Raw genomic sequence first — 22,421 nt, 5'->3', positions numbered from 1 at the left:
GCGGGCTCGAAAATCTGAGGAGGAGCTTTTCCAGGAAAAAAAAGGGGAAGTGTTGTTGGTCAGCTTGTCAGTTCCAGAGACACATGTGCATAGACATGTGAGGTTTTTGTTGATTTTGAAAGTGAGGCCTAAAGATGGCTAAGCTCCAGCATCAGGTCAGCTTTGCCGAAGAAATTGACTTCCATGAACTGGAATTTGAAAAGGTGAAGTATGCTTTTTTTTTAGTCATGTTAGTAGGCCTAGTCTGATGTCATGTCTGACGTTCATCATGCACGTCAGCATCAAAGATCGTATACCGCCGAAGGCGCAAGCTAAGATGGATAACTCTGCCCAAAGGGTGTAATTACCATGGGCGCCATTTGAGCAAGCGATACGCCTTCACAGTTTACGGTAATGCTTAGGTGCAGGCTCACCAGGTCAGGTGCACGTGCCTGTCGCAGTGCCTGGGCCTTTGCATTAATGTGCATTGCACAGGTGTATCTATTGCTCAAATGGCGCCCATGCAATTACAACGTTTTACGTGTATTCATTTTGAAGTTTGCCATCTTTCGTCGCGGCGCTATATGATCTTTGGTCAGCATGGTCATGATGGTTTAATAGTCGTCCGTCATTGTCTGAGACAACTCGACTTTAACAGAGGGACAACTCGAGAGAGTGAGATCTCTACACGTACAGTTGTTTTCACAGTTCCTGATCGGGAAAATTATTCAGTCAGATTGCTGCTACAAAAATATCCCAATTCCAGTGAAATGTGGTCTGGTGGTCAGTCGTCCACCTTCCTTGTGCAAGGAATGTTGGTCAAGACATCTGCAAACCATGTCGTCCCCGGGTCAAGTCGTCCCCTGTATAAATAATTCAATAATACTTTAATTTTTTGTTTCCTTTTCAAGTTTTCACTGGGGTAATTTTTTTTGGGGGGGGATAATTTATTTAATTTCTTTTTTGCTTTTCCATTTTTCACTGGGGTAATTTATTTTTTTGTGGGGGGGGGACTTGACCCGGGGAGACTTGACCCGGGGACAACCGTCGGGACCCCTTTCCAGAACTGTAAAGTTAAGGTTTATACAACCCGTACAGGTAGCTTCACAGTACAAACTGCTGCCACTTGTATAGGCCTACTCCTCCGTCCATACTGGGCCCTGATTCGGGATGCACTGTTTGTATAACACGCAATTTCTTACCTTCTGACATCTGCTCCGTTTTATGAGCTGAAATTTTGCCAGTCTGCTCACTACTTACGTGTCAGAGGACATATACATCTGCAGGTTGCTTTTTGTAGGGACGTCCAACTTACCTTTTCCCACATTATAGGAAGTTTAATTTGCCACTGTAAGACGGTGTTGTAGTTGAGCAGGCTGGAGCCATGTATGTGTCCGTTTGTGGGTTTTCCTGACCCTTTGAAAGGAATTTGAAAAACTGGTTTTCATGCACGTTGTTCAGGTTGTTGGCAAAGGATCCTTTGGTGTAGTGAGCAAGGCAAAATGGAGAGGGAAGTACGTGGCTGTCAAGATGATAGAATCAGAGGAAGAAATCAAGGCATTCAGGGTGGAGGTAAGGCCCGACTGGAGGTACACCGTTGACCCTCCAATTTAGCCTGTAAGTTTTTTAACGCTAACTGCAGGATGCCTGGCCGTGCGCTATGGTGAATTTACTTTTCATAGGACATCATCTTCGTTAAGTATCAGCCTAATCTGGGTGATACCATGCCTGCACTGTTTTCTTTTCCTTGCGTACATGTGCAGTGTTGCAAGTGACAACACCCTCCAGCCCTCAAGGTGGGCGTGGCTTGTGAGGAGTGCATAGGACCTGCATTCAAACGTGGCTATTGTTGCCAGGCCAGTTACGGCTTCCAATTCTTGGTGCCATATTAGTCTGCATCGGTGGATCTTTTCCTTCATCCCTTAAATTTCCCAAAACCACGTGGCAGAATTTTGATGAATCTGTCAAAATACAAAAGGAAATTATTGCAGATTTACTCGCATGTACATGAACAGACGCTTCAAAAGTGTCTACTTGACAAATTTGAGGTATAAGAAATCTGATATAGATGGGCTAGTGTTTGGATGCTATGTACTGGACCCAGTCATTGGGCTACTTAGGGCTTTTCATTTTGACTAGTGTCTTCATGTCATTCCAATACCTACGGCAAATGAGCCTTGATTACAAAACAACAGCTAAAATTGCTTTGCCAAGTTACATACATGTACTTGTAGATGATCACATTGCAGCGGTAGCTACTGTAGTCTTTATTCAAGGTAGTCACTGTAGTCGTGAATATTTTTGTAGTCTACATGTAACACAGGGTGTCTGAGAAAAAACTTACGTGCAACTTAATTCAATGCTGACCGCAATGATTACTTTCACTTGATTATTTTATGGGGCGTATGTTTTCTTTATCTTGTTACCAGTTGTGGAAGCAGTAGCTAATATTCGTAATACAGCAGACATGATCTTGTTTGTCCAATAGGCAGGTGGACATGGGTCATTCCATGAGGTTGGGGCACAATTTGTAATGGTGTCCATTGCTCCAAGGGTTCCATAAAAATGTACAGCTATTTCCCTGTATGTGGATTCCAAATTATACATCTTGCAAGGCTGAATACAGAAGTGTGTGTTATTTTTACCGAGTAAATGACCTACTCTACAGGTCATGAGAGATGGTAAAAGTTACCCGTGTACATTTAACAAGGACACCACGTCACAAATTGTGCCCCAACCTCATGGTAGACATATATGTATAACATCTTCATACATGTACATGTACCATTATTAACAAAGATGGCAGCCTCCTGCTTGAGCTGTTGGTCAACATTTCAATAGCTATCACTAGACTGTTGTCAGTCTCTGTGTGTGCTGCTCGTGGGGATTGAAATTGTTGGCTGTAATTGCCTCGCCCACTTTGCTGCATTTAGCAGTTAGGACTGTAGCGAAGGAAAAACGCTTCTTCCCTTTTTACATGCGCCTATATTCCCAGGTTCTGCAGCTTTCCCGCGTCTGTCACCCCAACATTGTGACCCTCTACGGTGCTTGTACACACAACCCCGTCTGCCTGGTCATGGAGTACGCCGAGGGTGGATCTCTGTATAACATCTTACACGGTGGCCCACCCCAGGCCATCTACACAGCAGCCAATGCAATGAGCTGGGCTTTGCAATGCGCCAAAGGAGTCGCTTACCTGCATTCAATGAAGCCTAGAGCTCTCATACACAGAGACCTCAAGCCAGCAAAGTAAGTCTGACTTCTAGGTTTGCCGTAATCCAGTTCCTGGTTTTACAGTCATCTGACAGTCCAAGAAGTTGGAAGCACAGCTCTACACTTTATAGTGTTGTATGGGCAGGAGCTGTTTAATGAGAGAATTGCATTTTTTGTTTCTGCAGCCTTCTGCTTATGGCCGGCGGAACAGTACTCAAGATCTGTGACTTTGGTACAGCCTGTGATATCCAAACATACATGACTAACAACAAGGGAAGTGCAGCGTGGATGGCACCTGAGGTATTTGAAGGTAGGGTGGTCTCGACGTTTGAAATTCCTCTAAAATAGGGGGAGCATTCCTCTTTCCATCCTGGGAATTATTCTGTTAACTGAACCGTTGCATGCTTGCATTCCAACCACTACAATTTTTGTTCTAGGACCCGCGCCCCTCTTATAACTTTGAATCCGTATGATTTTCAAGCCACATTTTCTTTTGTAGGGAGTAATTACAGTGAGAAATGTGACGTCTTCAGTTGGGGCATCATCTTGTGGGAGGTCATCTCCAGGAGGAAACCCTTTGATGAAATAGGCGGGCCGGCATTCCGCATCATGTGGGCGGTCCACCAAGGTAGGAGACCGGCATGATCACTCTTCATGCATATATTCATGATCTGCTCACAGCTGTGCATTCTCACTGCTTTAATCATCACTATGATGTGCTGATTTAAACATCTTTCTTCTCATCTTCAATTTGACTACATGTATAAAGAAGTAGACTGGTGTCACCATCATGTGTGCAGTCAAGTGAAAGAAGTCAAGGTTTAAGCTGTAACCTGCATTCTTGTTTTTCTCTTCTGTTATAGTCTTGCACTGATCAAAGCACTGATTTTAATTCACATTGAGGTGCCAGTCTATTTGCTTGTCATCACTGTTACAAATATACTCAGTACCAGTGTATGTGCATGTGGTACTAATATAAGGAATCCCTCAAAGGTGTGTGATAGAACTGTCACATTTGCCCAGATAACAATATGTGATTAAAAAGGTGAGCTCCAAGCTTAATTGTTAAGATCTGCTTGCCCTGAAGAAGGTACTCAGTTACTGAAAGCTCGGCAATCACATATTTCGGAGCACTGATTTGATATTATATTCTTGTCGATATTAATTGTTAAGGGGGTGTGTTGTTATCTGACATTGTCTTCACAAATTGCACAACAAAGCTAAATCAGGAGCCCTTAACCCCTTCGCACCTGTAACTCCTTTGACCGTGACTGCTGGGCTGTGGTTGCCCTGAATGGAGGGCTTTGTCCAGCAGCAGGCCCCGTTGAACCAGCAGCTGCATGGTGAATGGACTGTATGTGTGGTATGCACTCATCCTCACACAAAGCCGCGGCTCTTGCCGTCTCCCAAAGGGGTTAAAATGAGCTGTATAAAGTGTTGTCTTTGTGTCGCGAAGAATGCCTGGCAAATAAATTCTGCTTCTGAAGAGTGTAATGACAGCAGTATAACTTGGACAATATTCCAGGAGAGTAGCACTGTCATGACCGTGGCAAAATGTTCTGTGTCTTGCTTCAGATTTTAGCAGTAAGTAAACGGGGTCTCAGTTCCGAGATTAAAACTAAGCATATCCCTATGTATGTAGTGTTATGATGGTGGACCATGCATGTTTGAAGGAGTTTGTTGATTGAAGAAAGTGAAGAACCTTATGGTTGTTAGTGTAAGGAAGATTCTGAATATTTGACCCATGTGATGGAATAAGGACAGAGAACATTGTCGTACATCAAGCTTTGGCATAGTACGTTCAACTTTGTTCGTAGCGATTGAAGGCTTGGAATGTTCTTCTGTTTTGAGACTCCAAGACTGGTTGTGGTCCTTTTGACTAGTGAGATTGCTGTCTATGCAATAAATCTTAGGTGACAAAGGATGGTTTTTTCTACAGATTTTATTCAACTTTACGAGGACAAGATTTACGCAATTTGCTATTTCGATGTTTTTTGTGTCATTTTATTTGTCATGTTTATTTGTGTAACAGGCACAAGACCGCCGATGATTCGTTCCATTCCTAAACCCCTAGAGAAACTCATGACAAGGCGAGTACAGTGTTCCAGCCAGATAGTTTGGAATGAAATATTATTTATCTCATTGATTTGAAATGATGCAGGAAACAGAAAGCTTAGATTTTGTCTTAAAGCTCTGCACCGTGTAATCACATTGGATCAAATGATTTACTTGAATACAATGCCCTTTTCTCAAACCTGAACTGTATTTAATGAGTGTTAATGAACGCCGTTTGGGGCGGATACTGGCGCTCTATAAATGTTCAGTATTATTATTATTATTATTATTATTAATTCTTCCTTCTTTGCAATTTATGCAGGTGTTGGGCTAAGGAACCTCGTCGTAGGCCGTCAATGGAGGAAGTAGTTGGAGTCATGTCTAATCTCATCAAGGTAAACTTTCATGTCCTACTTCAGGAACCTAATTGTAACCTACAACCCGGAAACAGTTACAAGTGCTGTACATCTCTTAGTTGTCCAGCACGGTAGTTTCTTTCCTAACCAATCATGGATATTACTATTTTGACCAAAAATTTTGACTTTCAAAGTTCAACACATGGTCCACCTCCTCCTACATTGTGTGTACAAAACAACAGGAGATTAGCACCAGCACATCCAAATAGGCAGATCAAGCCATATGTGAAGTGATTAAAGGGTGCTGGTCTAACGCCATGAAAATCTATACCATGTAGCCAGAGAGATCACACTCAAAGACGTCTGTCCTTTCACTTGCAACTCACATTGCAAATAATGAAGCACTAGTTCCTTTACTTTGTACAGCACCAACAGAATACTTGTGGTCACTTTCCTTTAGATTGGTCAGTACTAAGAAATTTCTGTCAAAATCAGGGGTGAGATTTGTCAGGAATTTTCCCGATTACAGGATTTTTATTCATCTGGATTTAACCGATTTTGGGAATTTTCAAACAGTCTCTTTTGAAGTCTGGAAAAATCCCGACTTTAAAACTTACGGCTGTTCATGTCCAAAAAATTTATGTGGAACACTGTAAGTATTTTAAGGGATGCCAATGGGCAAACAGAGGTACACTGTAGGCCGAACGCTGCTGTGGAGCCCTCAAAGCATCCAGCAGTAATGTCATGGCTATTTAACTTTCCTCCAATTTCACCCCCTGCAAAAGTGTCCTCACCATTTACTTTTTAGCCTGCTCACCAAAATGCCCCTCTTTTTATGTCAGGATTATTCTTTCTGTCATCCCCAACAGCAAACTTGTGGCAACAGTGTTTGAAAAACTTAACCATGAGTTTTGCTTTGTACATTTATCTCCAGTACTTCCGTGGTTATGACCAGCCACTGCGGTATGAGACAACAGACACAGGTAAACAGGTTTAAAATGGAAATATAATTTGAATCGCTGCATTTTTAATTTGTAGTCATTTGAGATAAGGAAATCGCATAATTCACCGAGGAAGGGAAAATTTTGTGAAGTCTTGGTTGTGGTAACAAACAGTTTGTGTTCATACAAGCATCGGTTTTGAAGAGACTACTTGTAAGTGTCACGATAGCCTTCCTGCAACTATTGCCTTGGTGTACGCTCAAACCTGCTGTGTTTACCCCCAGCACCACTCAGACTTGAATTTGTGTTTGTAAATTGAACCACCAAATTGAAGTCTTTTGTTAGTAAAGAACGGTTGTGTGAAATGATCGATGAACTCCCAAGTTACTCCAATGATGTCATCTGTAGCACTTGTAAGGATCTATGATGCAGATTGTTTAAAAAGAATTGCATGTTTAAGGCAAGTTGGCACAAGTGAAATTTGACTTTGGCTTATTGAAATGGTCGGGAAGCTTTTTATCACAAGTCTGGCATACGGTGATTCTTCTATGTGTGTTGTTCTAGAAGCCAATAAGCCGTCATTTGGAGCTGTTGAAGGGGAACTACGCACACAAGACTCTACCTACTCAACAAACCAAACTACCAGCACAGCAACCAACAACACAACGATACACAACACGGTCATCAGTGCAGCTGAGAATTCTGGCACGCAGCAGCAACAAGAAGTATGCGACACATTGATAGAATCTGGGACAATTAGCAGGGTGAACTTAAGATTGTAGTTTTTCTGGTGATGCCATCTGTGAATATTGATTTCTTCAGAATGTGTGGAGACTACCTGAAGAACGACTGTTACACTGTCTGAAACATCCACAAGCGTAAACACTCTTAGAAAGTGTTATCAATGCAGTGTTATCCATAAACATCTTCAAATCTATGTGAAATTGCTTGAACTTTAGCCAATTTTCTCCAAGCAATAATTTTTATTCCCTAAAATGGATTTTAAAAGTTCCCCTTAAAACTGATAGTGGCAGATCAGTGCAGCCATCCAGAAACATCACTCAGAACCTCTGCTCATAAATCTAGTTTTCATGCGATCAGAACAAATGTTGACTGAATTGAAGAAGTCAGGAGGCAGACAATTATGGCAGAAACATCCTCCCCCCCCCAAAAAAAGTAGGGCCAAGTGCAATCAGTGACCCATAGTCAACTGGCACCTTGCTTAGTACCCAGATATAGTTTCTTCATAGATTACTAAGGGAAACCAACCAGTGGTCAATAAATGGTTGCACATCTAAGAAGCAGTAAGCCGATAAGGATGGTTTCCCATCCAAGTGCTGCTGTCCTTTAGCATTGCTTAACTTCTGTAATGTTAACACCTGCTCTTGCATCCAGCCAATGGGCTGTCACCTCGTACCAAATTTAGGTAAGCAACAATACACATGTGTCAAGCATTTGAAAATGTTACAACATTCACCCAAACTAGGAAAACGACTGTATTTGTACTTGCTCTTCCATGGCATTAAAGTTGCATATATGTTGCATCCAGATCTAGAAATGTCACTGCAGTACTGCTGAATGTTGATGCCAGCAAACTCTTCATGTTTGTTGAAAATTTCATTTTCCTTTTTTCGTATCTTTTCTTTTTATTCCAATGACTCAGGCACAGCGGCCATCCACTGTGACCACTCAACTACTCAGACCAGAAGTGCCTGGCCGAAGGAGAAGTCCTGACTATGAGCTGAAGAGGCGTTCGGCTGACATCCTGGCCTACACAGGATCCAAAGATGCAGATGAAGGCGGCGAAACAGGTATGCCCCGCAAATGAATTCTCAACCCCGAAATGGCATTGCCCTGACTGTACTAAAGCCAAGCGGTGGTTTAAAGTTGTTGGGCACCACCTCAATCAGCAGTCATTGCATATGGCAGGGCACATGACATGACTGCGTAAGGTCAAGGCAGGCATGTTTCCAGTGCACCACACAGTGCAACGAAATCCACTACTGTAGTTTGTTGCATTCAGGAAGGTGCAACTGCTGAAGTTTGTTGCATTTGAAACTTGTGAAGAGAAAATTGGATCGAAATTAGGATCAGCCAAAACCTACATGTACAATGTAACTGTCGGAAGGATAAAGAGAAATTTTGTGTATACTGTAACTTTGCTGTAGTGGAGAACCAGAAACCCCTTGACCTGCAGTCCAGAGGACGCAGGTTCGATTCCAACTGTTTCAATTCACAAGAAATCTTAAGCCCTATTCAATATTGTGGTACACTGTTCATGAAGAAAAGGAATCCAGCAGAAAGTGACGAAACTTCAGCCTGGCATGTAAGTTTGTGAAGAACCATCCCGTGTCTGATAAATTTCAACTTTCTCTCTGTGCAGACCGAGTACCAGTGTGTGGCATGATGCAGTAGTTGGATACAAATAGAATTGTCTAATGCATGAAGAAATTGACATGTCAACAAAGTATGTTGCCAACATGCTTCCATAGCAGTGGATTTAAGTGATTCGCAGTGCTGCTCCACCAAGCATTTGCCTGGAGACCTAGCTCCACATGCTTCCATAGCAGTGGATTTAAGTGATTCGCAGTGCTGCTCCACCAAGCATTTGCCTGGAGACCTAGCTCAACTAGGAGCTTCAAATCTTTCAATGCTACAATACAGTTTGCGTGATAATATGTTCATTGTTTAACTGCAGTACCACACTATTAAACAGAAACAAATTTTGAAGCCTCATAGATAAAGAGGTCATTGTTGTATCTGCAGATATAATATATTCCAACTTGATTCTTGTGTGTCCATTCAAGATAAGAACTAACAAATTCTTGTGAAAATGGAATTCTATGAAGCTGGCTATTTTCAACATTTTACCCATAATGCACTACACAAACTGGTCTCTCTGTGGTATTCCCTTGGCAACATACTCTATGAATCATATGGAATGACTTTCAATAGGCCAGAAACAAGTGTTGTAATCAATTGCTTTCACCAGTCCAGTCACCAGACCAGTCATAAGTAATGGGGTGAACAATGACAATGGAACCATTTGCCACAGTTACTGGAATGGCTTGTGACTTGGCTGCAGACTACCTGTACATGACTTGTGATGGACTTGTAGGGACTTGTAACATGCATGATGGCGTGGACTGCGATACTGCTAGTAATGTGGCATGCCTTAGCACTCGTTATGCAAGTTGCAGTAAGAAACCCCTCTGTTTACAGTTGCACTCTCCTCAGTCAAATCTGCCAAATGATTTTGGGCATGTTTGGAGTTTGTCAGACCCTAGTGAGCGTTGGTTGATCATGTGGCAAATCTAGTTGGCATGAATCCAGTACCCTCTGAACTTTTCAAAGCTAAGACCCGAGGGAATTTCATTTAGTTTCAACCTCTGCATTTTATGTATGTAAATATAAGCAGAAGATGTGACCCTGCAGTTTACTGTGCGCTGAAATCTCTGGCGATAGTAGCGTTGTCAATTCCTCAAAAGCCCAACGCAAGTCATTAAGTCTCAAGTCAAGTCACAAGCCATTCAAGTAAAAAGTGGCAAAGATGCTCCTCGGTCATTGTTAATCTCCTGCTGCTTATGCAGAGACTTTTTTATGCACATGGAACAAACTGGTGATTTGATGATTTGACTTTTGGTGGAACTTACTACCTGTGCAGGCAAGCAGGTGCCTGGAGATCTCGCCTGATTCCTTCCCCATGCAACCTTGCCTCATCCTTCATCCTGAAACCCTGCCCTAGTCCTACCAACCCCTCCTTTCCCATACCCTCCCCTGTCAGTCCCCACCCCATAAAGCTACCCCATATGTGAATGTCGTGAAATCGGACACAAACAGGTGCTTTTGTAAGTGCCATAAAGGCTGCGACCATCCTCGTCGAAGTTGTGTGATACAATACCACATGCATATTGTGCGTCCGTGAAATCTGTTTTAGAGATGCTAAAAGCTACTCGCTGTTTTGTCAAGTCAGCTGGGGCCACTCTAGGTCATTTCTCATTTACCATTTCAAATGGAACTCTGGAGAAGGAAAGATGAACGATTGATCTTGCAAATTGGTAGCATACTGACACAGCTAATCTGGTGGTCTCTCACTCAAATCCAGTTTTATTCTACTTTAATCCTTTCACAGTTCCTAATGTTGTTGTACAGGCTTCCTTGTTCTGTTGATAATCTAATTTTTATGCAATCGAGTAACTTTTAACAGAATTTATATCTCTCTCCCTTGTTCGTCCCTGTTTTTATTATTGCCACATGTATCAGCTACTCCTAAACCTGCTAACCATGGGTTTGTATGGCCACTCTATAAAACCCTACCAGGTAGTGTAAGTTAAGGGTCTTGATTGAAAACTGCTCAGGTCTGATCTGTGAGGGTGCTTTCAACCAAAGATCTGCACTGCATAATGGTCTTCTCATTGAAGAAAAAAGCATTCTAACAGTGTTATTAAGAGAACTGCTCAACATACGCATCATGTACCATGCACGCCTCACTTTTACATTTAGATGGGTAACCCTCCCTCATCTTGTCCCTACGGTACTTTGTCCCCCCCCCCAAATAAAGCAGACTCAATCTGATTATGTTATCTGTTGACACCAAAACTTTCCTGTCAGGGAGATGGTAAAATGGGAAATGCTCAAGAGTTGTCAACAGTCTCCTTTGGAATGAGCCTCTACATTCTGTACATGCACCATACATGCACACACAGTGCAAGTATGGTGCATGTACATGTGCACTGTACCGTATAAGAACGCTGGGTTTTCCCTGAGCCAGTTCATGCGATAGCCTCATTTCCCTTTTCCTGATGTCTCAGAACTTAATCAGCCAGGAGCCAGGCGCAAGCAATTGAAAATGCACGGCAATCTGGCTGGTAACAAGTCTGTTGAGCTTGACAAGTACATGTACATGAGCTTGGCTGCTTGGCCCATTATGCCATGCACCGTGAATTTTGTCCACAGACATGATTTGGACAGGAACTTGTTGTGCTCTTGTCCAGCGCTGCAGGTCAGTTTACCACACACTCATCACTGGCAGACAAGCAGACTGGTCTTGCTATGTAGTGTGTATTCTCTAAAATGGTGCAGCACCCTTGCCACGATCAGACATGATCAGGATAAGTTATTTCCCTCCCCAGAAATCCATGCATGATTTTTCTGTTGGTTTGTCCCGAGTCTCAAGTTGGAATATGGGATTTCCAAATCATATTTTTTTTTTGGAAAATGGAAACATTCTAATGGGTATAGTTTTATTTGGTATGTTGCCATGCATCTCAGAAGGGACTCATCATTGTGTGTAAATCACCGCACTTGTGCTGTATAACTGACTTTTTGTTCTGACTAATGTTTTTATTTGGACTTGACTTGCATAAATGGATTCACCGTGCTTGCTTCAGTTTTCATGTGAATCCTTACGTAGCTACACTCCATTAACAATACAATGTTGAGGCCAGTATTGGACCATTTGCTCAGTTCCAGGACTTACGGCACCGAACGACAGCGATACACATGCAGATTTTGCACAGTCTATAAATGATAATGTTGAATGGTGTCAAACTAGCCTGACAAAATATCAACTCAGTAGGTCTTTTGCAACGTGCGAAGAAACAGTGATGACAATTTAACACTACACAGTACACGTACATGTATACCCTTTACAAACATGATTTTGGAAGATTGTGTACACCAATGGCATTACTGGTAATGCACAAGGTTTACCAAATCTCAACGCTATTCTCAATTTCACCTTCAGACTCCAACTTTAAATTTGAAGACCCTTGTTTGGATACACCAGCTCAATATACATACAAAAAGACGGCCGTTTCACAATAGTGCGTCACCAAGAGTTTGCAACGCGTTGGCCAATCACAGTGCGTGAAATTTGTCGACCCAGTGCACGTTGGGAAAGGGTCGACAAATTTTGTGCGTTATGATTGGCCAACACATTGCAAACCCTTGGTGGCGCACTATTGGAAATCGCCCGTATTACATGATTTATTATTCATTTTTAAGAAATTGATTATCTGTACACACAGCGTATATATATGTCTACAGAATTTTTTTAATAAATATTTTTGTATGGACAGCCAATTGTAAATTAAAATTCAACTACGATACATTTTTTAAAACCTGAGGGTGCTGTTGCTGTGATGTCATCCAGGGAAAATTATGCTGTGATTTTTGTGGAAATTCTGCATCTTTTCTGTTTTTCAGTTCCAAAATTGAGCTTCCACAGACCCTCAGGACTAGGACACTCCGCAGACCCTCGGGGCTAAGACACTCCACAGAACCTCGGGGCTAGGATATACAGTGTTGTCAATATTTTGAGACTATCATTTTCAATATATAAACTATGCACCGAAACACTGGCCCGGGGCCCAATTTTCACGACACTGCTCAGCACACAATTTTATGTAACAGAGTCTCTGTGTATTTCACGGAGACCGTAAGCAGTAAGTACATGTACAGCAAAAGGCTCGCTGACATTGAGGAAAAATTTGCTTAATGTAGAATTCAAATAATGGAAATCTCTACACAAGCACCACCGTAAGCACAACCACACCAAGCACCATCATGAAATAGTGCTTATGGTTCAGAAAATTTTCTGCTTTTTAAGCAGCACCATGAAATTGTGCCCAGGTTTTCTAAAGTGTAAATCAGCTGTTCATTTTCAAATGATATTTGTGACATGGTACTACATATACAGAGGTTAAAAACCAAAGCAAGATCAGATTTGACTTCAGGGAACTTTGGAATGTTATGGTATGGTTTGCTTTGTTAACATGGCGTTGAATACCTACTACTTGCATGGCCAGTTTTTAGTTCCCACGTTAGGTAATATGCATGCTAAGTGAGTTTTTTCTGCTTGCTTTTTGGTGTTTTATTTCGCAGAGACCACCACTGTCCACACCCATCGTCGCTCTAATTCCCATGGCAAGATCGAATCTTTCACCGATATCCCCACCCAACTCCCCGACACTATCCAACCCAAGCCGACCTCCCCGATGACCGTCACACAACCCGTCTCCCCAACCATCACCATTTCCTCGGCACCCCGGCCAGTGCCCCCTCAGAGGCCCCATTCCAGTCACCTTCCCCACTCGGTGACGGCCCCCAGCCACCTCAGTGCCTTTGACCCCTACAAGCAGCGCTCCAACTCTGATGATGGTACGTACCTGAGTTCCGAAGACCAGCTGTCGCTGGCCCGCCTGAACTCAAACAGTCTTTCCACTTCAGTCTTGTCCCAGATCGGTATCGACACTGGGGTCACGTCACAGACCAGACCAGGGGACCGTCCGCTGCGTAGCATTTCACTGGAGCAAAAACATTCTGGTGAGGGGAACCATTCAGGTTGTCATCTTGTCACTTGCTTTGTGTAGTTAGTTCTTATAGCTATACCACACCATGCAGCGATAAGGCCAAGTAAAGAGCAGTTGTGTTTCCTATGCCTGTGCTTTTAAGAAAAACTTAATTGCTAGAAAATAAAAAGTCATACGTACATGGTACCAACCCATGAGCCATTTTTGGTGTGTTCTGTAATTTATCGATAATTATGTTCACGTTGGTTGGGTTGAAAAAAAGGGCCTTGCTATCGTGAATGAGGCACGGCAATCATCTTAGTAAGGTCAGGCAACTCAACCAGTGATATGCAACACTCACATTATGCTATCAACAAATTCATGTGTGGGGCCTACTATAAAAACCGACCCTGTTAATACTAAATGCATAGTCACTCAAATTAACCGACCATGACACCACCATGATCTCTTTTGCAGGCAAGAAAAATTACAGCCAGTGAAAACCCTACGCACCAATCTGCACTATTTTTTTTTGTATATTAGGAAACACAACTATTTTATGTTTGGCCATATCCAGTCACACACAAAATGGTGCTTATTGTTTCATCGAGATGTCGACTGTTCCCGTTCAGTGTTGCAGGCCTCGACCCAACTTTGCTTCACAATCATATTGATTTAATCAAAGCTTTTCACGTCGCAAACTTTCAACTGCGTGTGCATTGTTTTTAAAACAAAAATCTCCTGTTGAAATGAAACTTAAAATTAAAACTAAGGTGTCCTGTTATGAGATTCTTGAATTTTTTATTTCCGCAGAGCAAGTTCCTTGTCCGTTTGATAATGCCAAAGAATTGATTTAGTTTACTTGGTACTGAAAATGAATGAAAACCAATCTCTCAAGGTTTGCATGGAATAGCTAAAACTTTTCATCAGCAAACACCTTGACGTGAGATTTGACAAGGGATGAGAGAAGCACGTGTTTAAATAATTGGAAACTTGAGAAATCAAAGATGGGAGCAGTATACCATTTCTGCATTGTGCACCTGTGTGTTTAGTGCTTTCGGCAACCAATACAGGTCCAGCAACATTGATTTTCATTGGTGCCTGAGAACTGTTGCATGACATCTGGGCTGCTTCCGTTTCCTGTTTTCCTGCTGTGGTTCCATTGTCAGTAGTGAGTCTTACAGTGAACTTGTGCCAAGAGCTATTTTTTTTTTTTTTTTTAAATGCAGAAGAGAAATAATGGGGTTTTGCTCCTGAGTTTCATAACCGACAAGTTCCGGGTGAAAAGCAGCAGAGCAGAGTTCCTTCGTCAATTAAAATGGTCACCACACCCCATAATGACATCTCAGCACGTTGTGTTGAATGTTCGTTTGTCCTTTATTTCCAAACAAATTATTCAGCCGTTGCATGGTACTTACAGCTGTTGGCTTTAGCATTTTGCTGTGTTGATGCCGTTCTGTTGTAGGTACATTTGAAGAGGAAACGGTGATACCGATGGCCTACATGACACTGGATCATCACCTTCAGGTAGGAGGCGTTTAACTGGTCCAAACAACACAAGACCTTTGCATTGACCTGAATGCAGTTGTAAAGTTGTTACTAAAAATATGAATTCCATGCGGCATGAAAAATGCAATAACCCAAATAAACCGAGTGCTTATTGATGAGTCAAGTTTGCCTAGGGTATATGTAATTTAGAAGGTCCAGTATCAATTGAACTTTGCACTGTGCGATGGTTACCAGGCACATGGTCCATCCATTTTACGTGGACATCGTATATGAAGCAATGCAGCAGAGAGCATGCTATTGTAAACTTGACAGACACAAATTGCTTTAAAAAGTAATCTTACAACAGCAGTCTTCTTGCCTGCACAAGCAGGATCAGGTCCAGGCCATGAAAAAAAGGTTAGCACCCCTTTTTTTTGACTAATCTTATTGAGCAGAGCCATGAAAGTGGCCCCAGGCCAATGTAAGGGAGTCACTATGTTCAAAGTTTCATACATACATGCATGTAAATATTACTTTGTGAATGTTTTTCTGTGATCTTCAGTAAACATAATTTTTGCTAAATTCTGCATAGCAGTTTAAACTGGTCTAAGGATGTTGCTTGGCAGGCAAATTTTAAAATAAAATTTTAAAATTTTTTCTTTAAAAAGGCCCATAATGCAACTACAATGCAGCAGTGTTTTAATGCAGTTCTTGTGGATGCCTTTTTGTTTCCCGTTTAAGGTGATTTTCAATTTATCCAAGGTAGATATCTGAGAGCTACAGCTACTGTACATGTACATGTATGTCTGATTTGAAATTTCCCAGAAATTCGGCTATTTAGCTATCACAACATTTGTTTAGTATAGAGATCCATTGTTGTTTCTGTAATTTTGGGGTCACAATTTAAAAAGGAAACCCTCAAAGGTAGGCTCATGAGCTACCGGTACATTTTCTCGTAAGTATTCTCTATGAGCAAATTTTGAGGTCACAATTTGAAAAGAAACCCTCTAACTGAAATTGCTTTCCTCTAATGGTCTCACAGCAATACTGCCCTCGTTTGTTGGGAAAAACCATGAACATTTTTAGAACTTCAAAAAGTGCACTTTTCAGAGACAGAAACCATGGAGAGATAGCCGATAATTTGCTCACATTTAAGAGTAGTACAATATTGTGCAAACAAGTTTCTGTGCAAAATTTACTTATGGACCCTTTAACCCTAAAAGAGCTGGGGGGGTTTCACCCCAACCCCCCCTTGACAGTTTTCTGATATCGCCCCAGTGCATTTTTTCAGGAGTTGAGCCTTTAGGACTTTTTGGAGTAACTCTTTTCAGTCATTTTGACACCATTTTTGCAAAAATTGAACATACGTTTCTCTAGCGCAGCGGGCATTTTCCCGAGATGGTACAACCAAAAATGTACACTTTTCCCACTGTGGTGTTCAATGCACGTGAACTGGCACGCAAGTAGCCATGAACTTCAAATGAATGTAACAACAAAACGATACGCCTGATTAAGTTCAACCTTCACATTTGTAATGATAAGGAGAAATCAGGCTTGGCACAGCCGAGCTCTTGAGGGGGTGGAATCTCTCTCCTCCCCCCCCCCGGTTTGAGATGGGCCAAATTAACTCATTTAGGGTTAAGTCTCTAAGTGCAGAATACTGAAATGCTGTTGGAACTGCTCATTACATGTAAGGGTGGCATCACCACTCTGAAGTTGTCAGTAATGGCTGTTACCATAATAGTACTCCGCATGTATCATTTTGTGAGTGCTGCCTCGAAACTTGCCCAAAACTACCAGAGGATGTCTCTTATCAGACACATTTGCGGCTGCATACTTGGTGCTTCTTGTTTCTAATAAACTGGAGCAGTAATGTCAATACATAATTGCTAGAGAGCCACTTTGGAAGACTTGCATTCACACTCATGTCTCAATTGTCCGTGTGTATTTCTCGTAGCCCTTACTACCAAATCCCAACTCAAGCGAGTCCCAGGAGATCTTTGACAAGCATCGGCAGGTGGGTTGCCTCTATGCCTTCTTTCGTTTGGAAGCAAGTGTTATCTGGAATGATGGATGCCGTTATCTAAGACGTGATAATTCCGCTGTAGCTTGAATTGATAGTGCGTGCAGTTTCAAGACTAAGTGTCTCCTGAACTTTGTTACAGTTCTGTCAGTTTTACGTCATGCATTACTTCAGATCTTTTAAGGCATTCTTTTGTCAAACTGGATCTTTGCACACAAATTCTCAACCAGAAAATTTTTGTGCAAAGCAAGTAAATTGAATTTGTAAAAAAGAATGAAATCAAAAGGGACACAGTAGCGTATATTAACTAAATGCATCACAGATATGAAGTTAAAGGAAAGTGAATGGTGAGTATTGCAGAGTCTGTTCACAAGGACCTCCTGGAAGTTGACAATGAGAGAGAATACACTGAATAAACAATTGGCCTTGTGGATGCTTCTAAAGGGAATTTAGCACACATTGTCAGAAGTACATGCAAGCCATGTTTGGTTGAAAACAGACGTACCCAGTGTCACATGATCACAGTGTTGTGAGGACTCTGAACATGTGACACCCCTACTGCCCTGTTTCAACACATGTTCTGTATGTGCATAAATAGTGGAGTGTCCCTCCTGTACAATCTGTTTTCTGTCGTTCATGCCTAGAGTCCGTAGCCCGTGAACTAGATACAAACAGACTAATTGTCAGTTTCCTTGTCAGTGATTGTTTTTGGCTTGGGCTCATGGGTTGGTTTGTTAATAGTGCATTATTTAGAAATGCATTTAATCTCCTCTGTCTTGCAGGCGGCCCAGGAACTAGTCAGAGTGCAGACGGAGGTAGCTCTGCTCCATCAAAGGAAGTAAGCTTTTGGTCATGTAGTTACCCTAATAGTCTGCAGTGGTTTGGATTCTTCCAATTGTTAGTGGATTTAATTGTTGGGGGTTTGCGTTTACGTGGTTTAGTTTAAAAGTCATGATTAATGATGGTGAATCTGCCACCAGGAAACAGATGAACAAAAAAAATGGGCTGGAATTCTTTATTTGTAAAGGCAGATATTTCCTGATAGCAATTGATTCGAATTTGATTTGAATTTTCGCATGAAATTTGCAGGGCTGTGATCAAGTTGTCACAAGTCAAATGCAAACTGCTAACAAATCATACCGTCCTTGGTCACTGCTCGCCTGTCGTTGCTTCTGTGCTTTTTTACATATCTTTAGTGCTTGCTACATACACAGGAATATATGGCTTGTGAATGGACACATACGTGTAACTGGCGAGATTACCACTGTTCAAACACAGATTAAGCCATATTAGGAGGTGCATTGTGGATGGGACAATGCAATAAAAGTTGTTCCATGTTCCCCAGATCATAGCAGTCATGTTTAATTCAAGCCAATGCAATCTTTGGTTTTATTCAACCATGAGTTGAAATTTGAAAAGGAAAAAAAATGGTTGTACTCTGCAAAGAAAACACAATACAAGAAAGCAAAAGGTTAAAACTAGAAGAAGTGGTATTAACCCTTTGTTCCAACTTTTTGGTGCCTGCCTCGAATCCCACCAGTTACTCAATGCCGTTTATCTGGCCCTACTTGATTGAGTTGGTGCCTCAGAAACTGGAAGTCACTTGGCTTACCCCCTAAAATTGACAGGTCATTCTTTGTAGCCCTGTGCAGGATTTTTGGCCAGTGTGAGGGGCACTGATGAAATCCGTTTTTAAAGGGCTGTGACATAAAGTTCACACAAAAACACAGTTTGTGAAAATACTGGTGCCTCAGAGAATAAGTTTTCATTTCCGTTAATAAGCATTAAATTCGTCAAATCCATCATATTATGCTTTATTCTCTGTTGCAGCTCTCCTGTACGTGTTTCGTTATCCTTTCCACCCACCCCTAACAAACCCGTTTTAATCTTGTACACCTACGTGCAGTGACTTCACCTGTCTGGCTTTTCTCCATTCCCCGCAGGAAAGAACTTGCAAATGAGCTGGATCAAGATTGGAAGGACCAGCAAGCGAGCTTCAGGATGGTTGAGGAACACAATGAACTACTCAAAGAAAAGGTGGGGAAAAGCCCGGAATCGGGCAGGGAGGGTGTTGCAACACCCCCAGCCTCTCCTGAATGAGGTTGTTGGCGTATACTGCAACACCACCACTGTTAGTTGACAGGAACACACCCTTAAGACAGTGCACAGTTGGATGTGCTCAGAATGTTTGAGAAAACATCTCAAAGGAAAGATAAAAACTTGATCACCCAGAATAGAAGCAGGTGCAGAGTATCACCAACTCTGTAAATGTACCACATTAGCTGACAATTCAATCACTCAGGTATACTACTAACTTGATTATATCAAGCATTACTGGGAACAGCATGCCTGTGACAAGCTTATTTGAAGGAATATGGGTGGCCAGTGCACCAAGTGCTTGCCTGCCATACATGAGTAAAGTCATTCTCTCAACACTTACAATCTCTGGGGCCGAGTTCGGGCGGCTTGTTCCCGTATATTCACGAACAGCTTGATTTGTTGTTCGTGGGTCAGCCACTCGAATGCTGGAAACAAACAACCAGTTATCGATGGTAGTTAGTGACAAGCAACATGGCAGCGTCCATGTAGACTACGTTATTCGAGAGTTAATGTTTGGATGGGCTGAATTCTTTTCTATATAAACAGGAACATTCATTTCTGTGTTACGGAAAATAATTAATGTTAATTTTGCAAAACTTCCCATTGTCTATGGCTTTTAAAGCCATCTCTCTACTTCTTGCAGCTGTTCAAAAATCAAAATCTCACGGGTTTTTCCGTGTGTTCCTGTAAAACCCTGACCAGGAGATGGGGTGTGATCCTGTTCTGAGAACAGTGTTCTTGAGTCGTGTTCCCGTCATTCGAGCGCAAGATAAAGAAACCCGTGTCAAGAATAGGCCGCCCGAACTCGACCTGGATGTACTATGTGCTCTGTGGGCAGATATGGGTTATGGTTAATTGTACGGCACATCGTTCTTATGTGGATTTTGCATCGAATAATCAGATACATAGCGTTATTTACACTACATAGAACTTCAGCTGTAAGTACTTTGTACATCAGCAACCACTGTGCTGTTTTGTTCCATTCCATAGGAGAGCCTGCTTGAGGTTCACAAGAATCTACGAGCCCAGTTGGACATCATCCGAGCCCAGGTGCAACGCAAACAAAAGATGCATAACACAAGAAGGCTGTAACCGGTACCCTGCCTGTCAAACAACTGGTGGAAACTAACACTGGTTAATGCTGAATAACAAACCATGTTGTGTGCATCTCAATGTATGGAAGATCAGTGAAAGTTATTGATCATGAATTTGATTGGATGAGACAAGCGTAATCGCTCCTCTGTAAAAAGAAAAAAATTCAGTTTTCTTTTCTTTAGATAAATTTGCTCTTGGCTGCAGTTTAAAATTTTTTCACTAGCAGTTTATGAGTAGCTTTTCATTTTTTTTCCATAAGTTGCTGAAATATAAAGTGCTTAAAACATCTCTTTTGTATGTCCAGCATTAAGGATCTGTTCAGGGAATGTGGCAAAGCATATTAATCTGATACAAGTTTGCAATGAGAATTTATGTGAAGTTAGCAGTAGATCCAGAATTTATTGTAACTTTATTACACGGGTAATGAAACATTTCTGGTCATGAAACCAAAAATTCTTCAAAAGTGCACTCTTTGCACTGGAGCTCGCAAGCCTGAAGAAACCTGTAGAGAGGAGACAGTGAGAAGCAGTTACAGTTTTCGAGGTGGGAGGAAAATCCCAGAGGAATAGTCTGGGTAGGGATGAAAAGTTTAATCACGTCGGCCAAGGGGGACTATTGAACCTGGGCGGTGAAGGCGAAAGGGGAGTAAAAGAGCCACTTCGCTCACCTCTATGAAAAGGGTCTGCACTTGGTATTTATGGACAAGGGAAGGGGGGGGGCAAAATGGAGTCAAAATCCAAAGACAAGCAGTGCAGTTTTTACTTGTTTCTTATTCAGCTGTAAATTTATGTCTTTAAAGCTTTTAGAGTAGAAAAGAGAGAGCAGAAAAACATAAGGTCGGTCATATAATTTTTGTTTTTTTTAATTTTTCAAATTAGAGGCATGCATACTGGCTGTGTTCCTCTCTGGACCTGCCGTTAACAGATTTATACCAGAAGATGTGGTTTCAAAAGAATGTAACCAAACTTTTGGACTCGCAACTCGTGCTACTACATATTCATGTAATGTAAAATGTATTGTCAAGGTTTGTCCCGTTTAAAAAGTTGACAATTGGGATCTCAGAGAATGTACTGCTCAGTGAAGGTGGTTCTTGAACCTGTAGACAAAGCCAGCGATATATCACAGGACCTTTCTAACTGCTGCCTTTAATGGCAGAAAGCTTTGTATTGGGTTTTATAAGGAGCATCAAGGAACAGTGGCTCTGTACAATAGATATCACAATGCTGATCACCATTGATGGGGGCCACTGCAGATGACCATTGATAGCATTCAGGTGATCATGGTCAATGGTTTCGTCTACAAACGCAACATGAGTTGTCTAATACCAAGCAAACGTATGTAACTAGACTTTTGATGGTCGTACAAATATTTCAAGTGGTTAATAGGGCAGATATATAAATTCTTAAGTTGCCTGAATTTAGGGTTTTTTACAAAACCCGCAACAAGTTTTGTATGTGGTTATCCACCCTTGAATGTTCCTGTAACCTGCATTTTTTATTCTGATAAGAAAGTAAATGCTTATCGTACCAATGAACACTTTGCTGAAGAGGTTTTATTGGAAAACTCATGTTTATTACCCCCTTCGGGATTTGCTTTTGAGTTGATGAAATAAATGTAGCCATTTTGTACATATTTTTCTTCTAAACAGTAAACAAAGTGAATTATATTTGGAGATCATGCTGTTGGTTATTGCCTGAATCATCTTTGTACATTTTTATGGTCAATTAAAGAATGGTTCAAATCAAGTGCTACTTCGCACTCTCTTTGGCTTAGTTAAGTCTGCTTGTATGAAAACTCCAGTGTGTCATACCTCAAGAATCAAAACATTTGACCTGATTTGGGAAGTGAGACTCGTATATCAAAAATATTCAAGGAATGA

General features: G+C 41.6%; 1 protein-coding gene across 7 annotated transcripts; it reads left to right on the top strand.

Moving 5' to 3' along the window:
• Positions 1 to 7: 7 nt before the first annotated feature.
• Positions 8 to 22,287, top strand: map3k7 (mitogen-activated protein kinase kinase kinase 7). 7 transcript variants are annotated; one of them, XM_022242478.2, is made up of 17 exons: positions 8 to 203; positions 1,441 to 1,551; positions 2,975 to 3,228; positions 3,378 to 3,502; positions 3,692 to 3,820; positions 5,225 to 5,282; positions 5,570 to 5,642; positions 6,538 to 6,586; positions 7,112 to 7,269; positions 8,208 to 8,355; positions 10,808 to 10,864; positions 13,430 to 13,870; positions 15,302 to 15,363; positions 17,282 to 17,341; positions 18,130 to 18,185; positions 19,291 to 19,384; positions 20,438 to 22,287. In XM_022242478.2, the coding sequence occupies exons 1-17, from the start codon at positions 135 to 137 to the stop codon at positions 20,537 to 20,539; spliced, it is 2,046 nt and encodes a 681-aa protein (XP_022098170.2). In that variant the 5' UTR covers positions 8 to 134; the 3' UTR covers positions 20,540 to 22,287. The 7 variants fall into 7 exon arrangements, with proteins under 7 accessions (XP_022098170.2, XP_022098173.1, XP_022098172.2 ...); XM_022242481.2 differs by having other exon boundaries at positions 7,109 to 7,269; positions 13,775 to 13,870; XM_022242480.2 differs by having other exon boundaries at positions 7,109 to 7,269; positions 13,430 to 13,705.
• Positions 22,288 to 22,421: the final 134 nt, after the last annotated feature.

This window comes from Acanthaster planci, linkage group LG15, assembly GCF_054643075.1.
Source record: "Acanthaster planci isolate LZ-2023a linkage group LG15, COTS_SCS, whole genome shotgun sequence".
Lineage (NCBI taxonomy): Eukaryota > Metazoa > Echinodermata > Asteroidea > Valvatida > Acanthasteridae > Acanthaster > Acanthaster planci.
Note: the sequence above shows the minus strand (reverse complement) of the source record. Positions and strands in the feature narration are given on the sequence as shown.

What these genes read in the sequence shown, in the direction of transcription:
- map3k7 (XM_022242477.2), top strand. Translation starts at nt 135, where the DNA reads ATGGCTAAGCTCCAGCATCAGGTCAGCTTTGCCGAAGAAATTGACTTC. An exon ending in CTAGAGAAACTCATGACAAG is followed by an intron (nt 5,283 to 5,569) that starts GCGAGTACAGTG and finishes CAATTTATGCAG; the next exon opens with GTGTTGGGCTAAGGAACCTC. An exon ending in ACTGGAGCAAAAACATTCTG is followed by an intron (nt 13,871 to 15,301) that starts GTGAGGGGAACC and finishes GTTCTGTTGTAG; the next exon opens with GTACATTTGAAGAGGAAACG.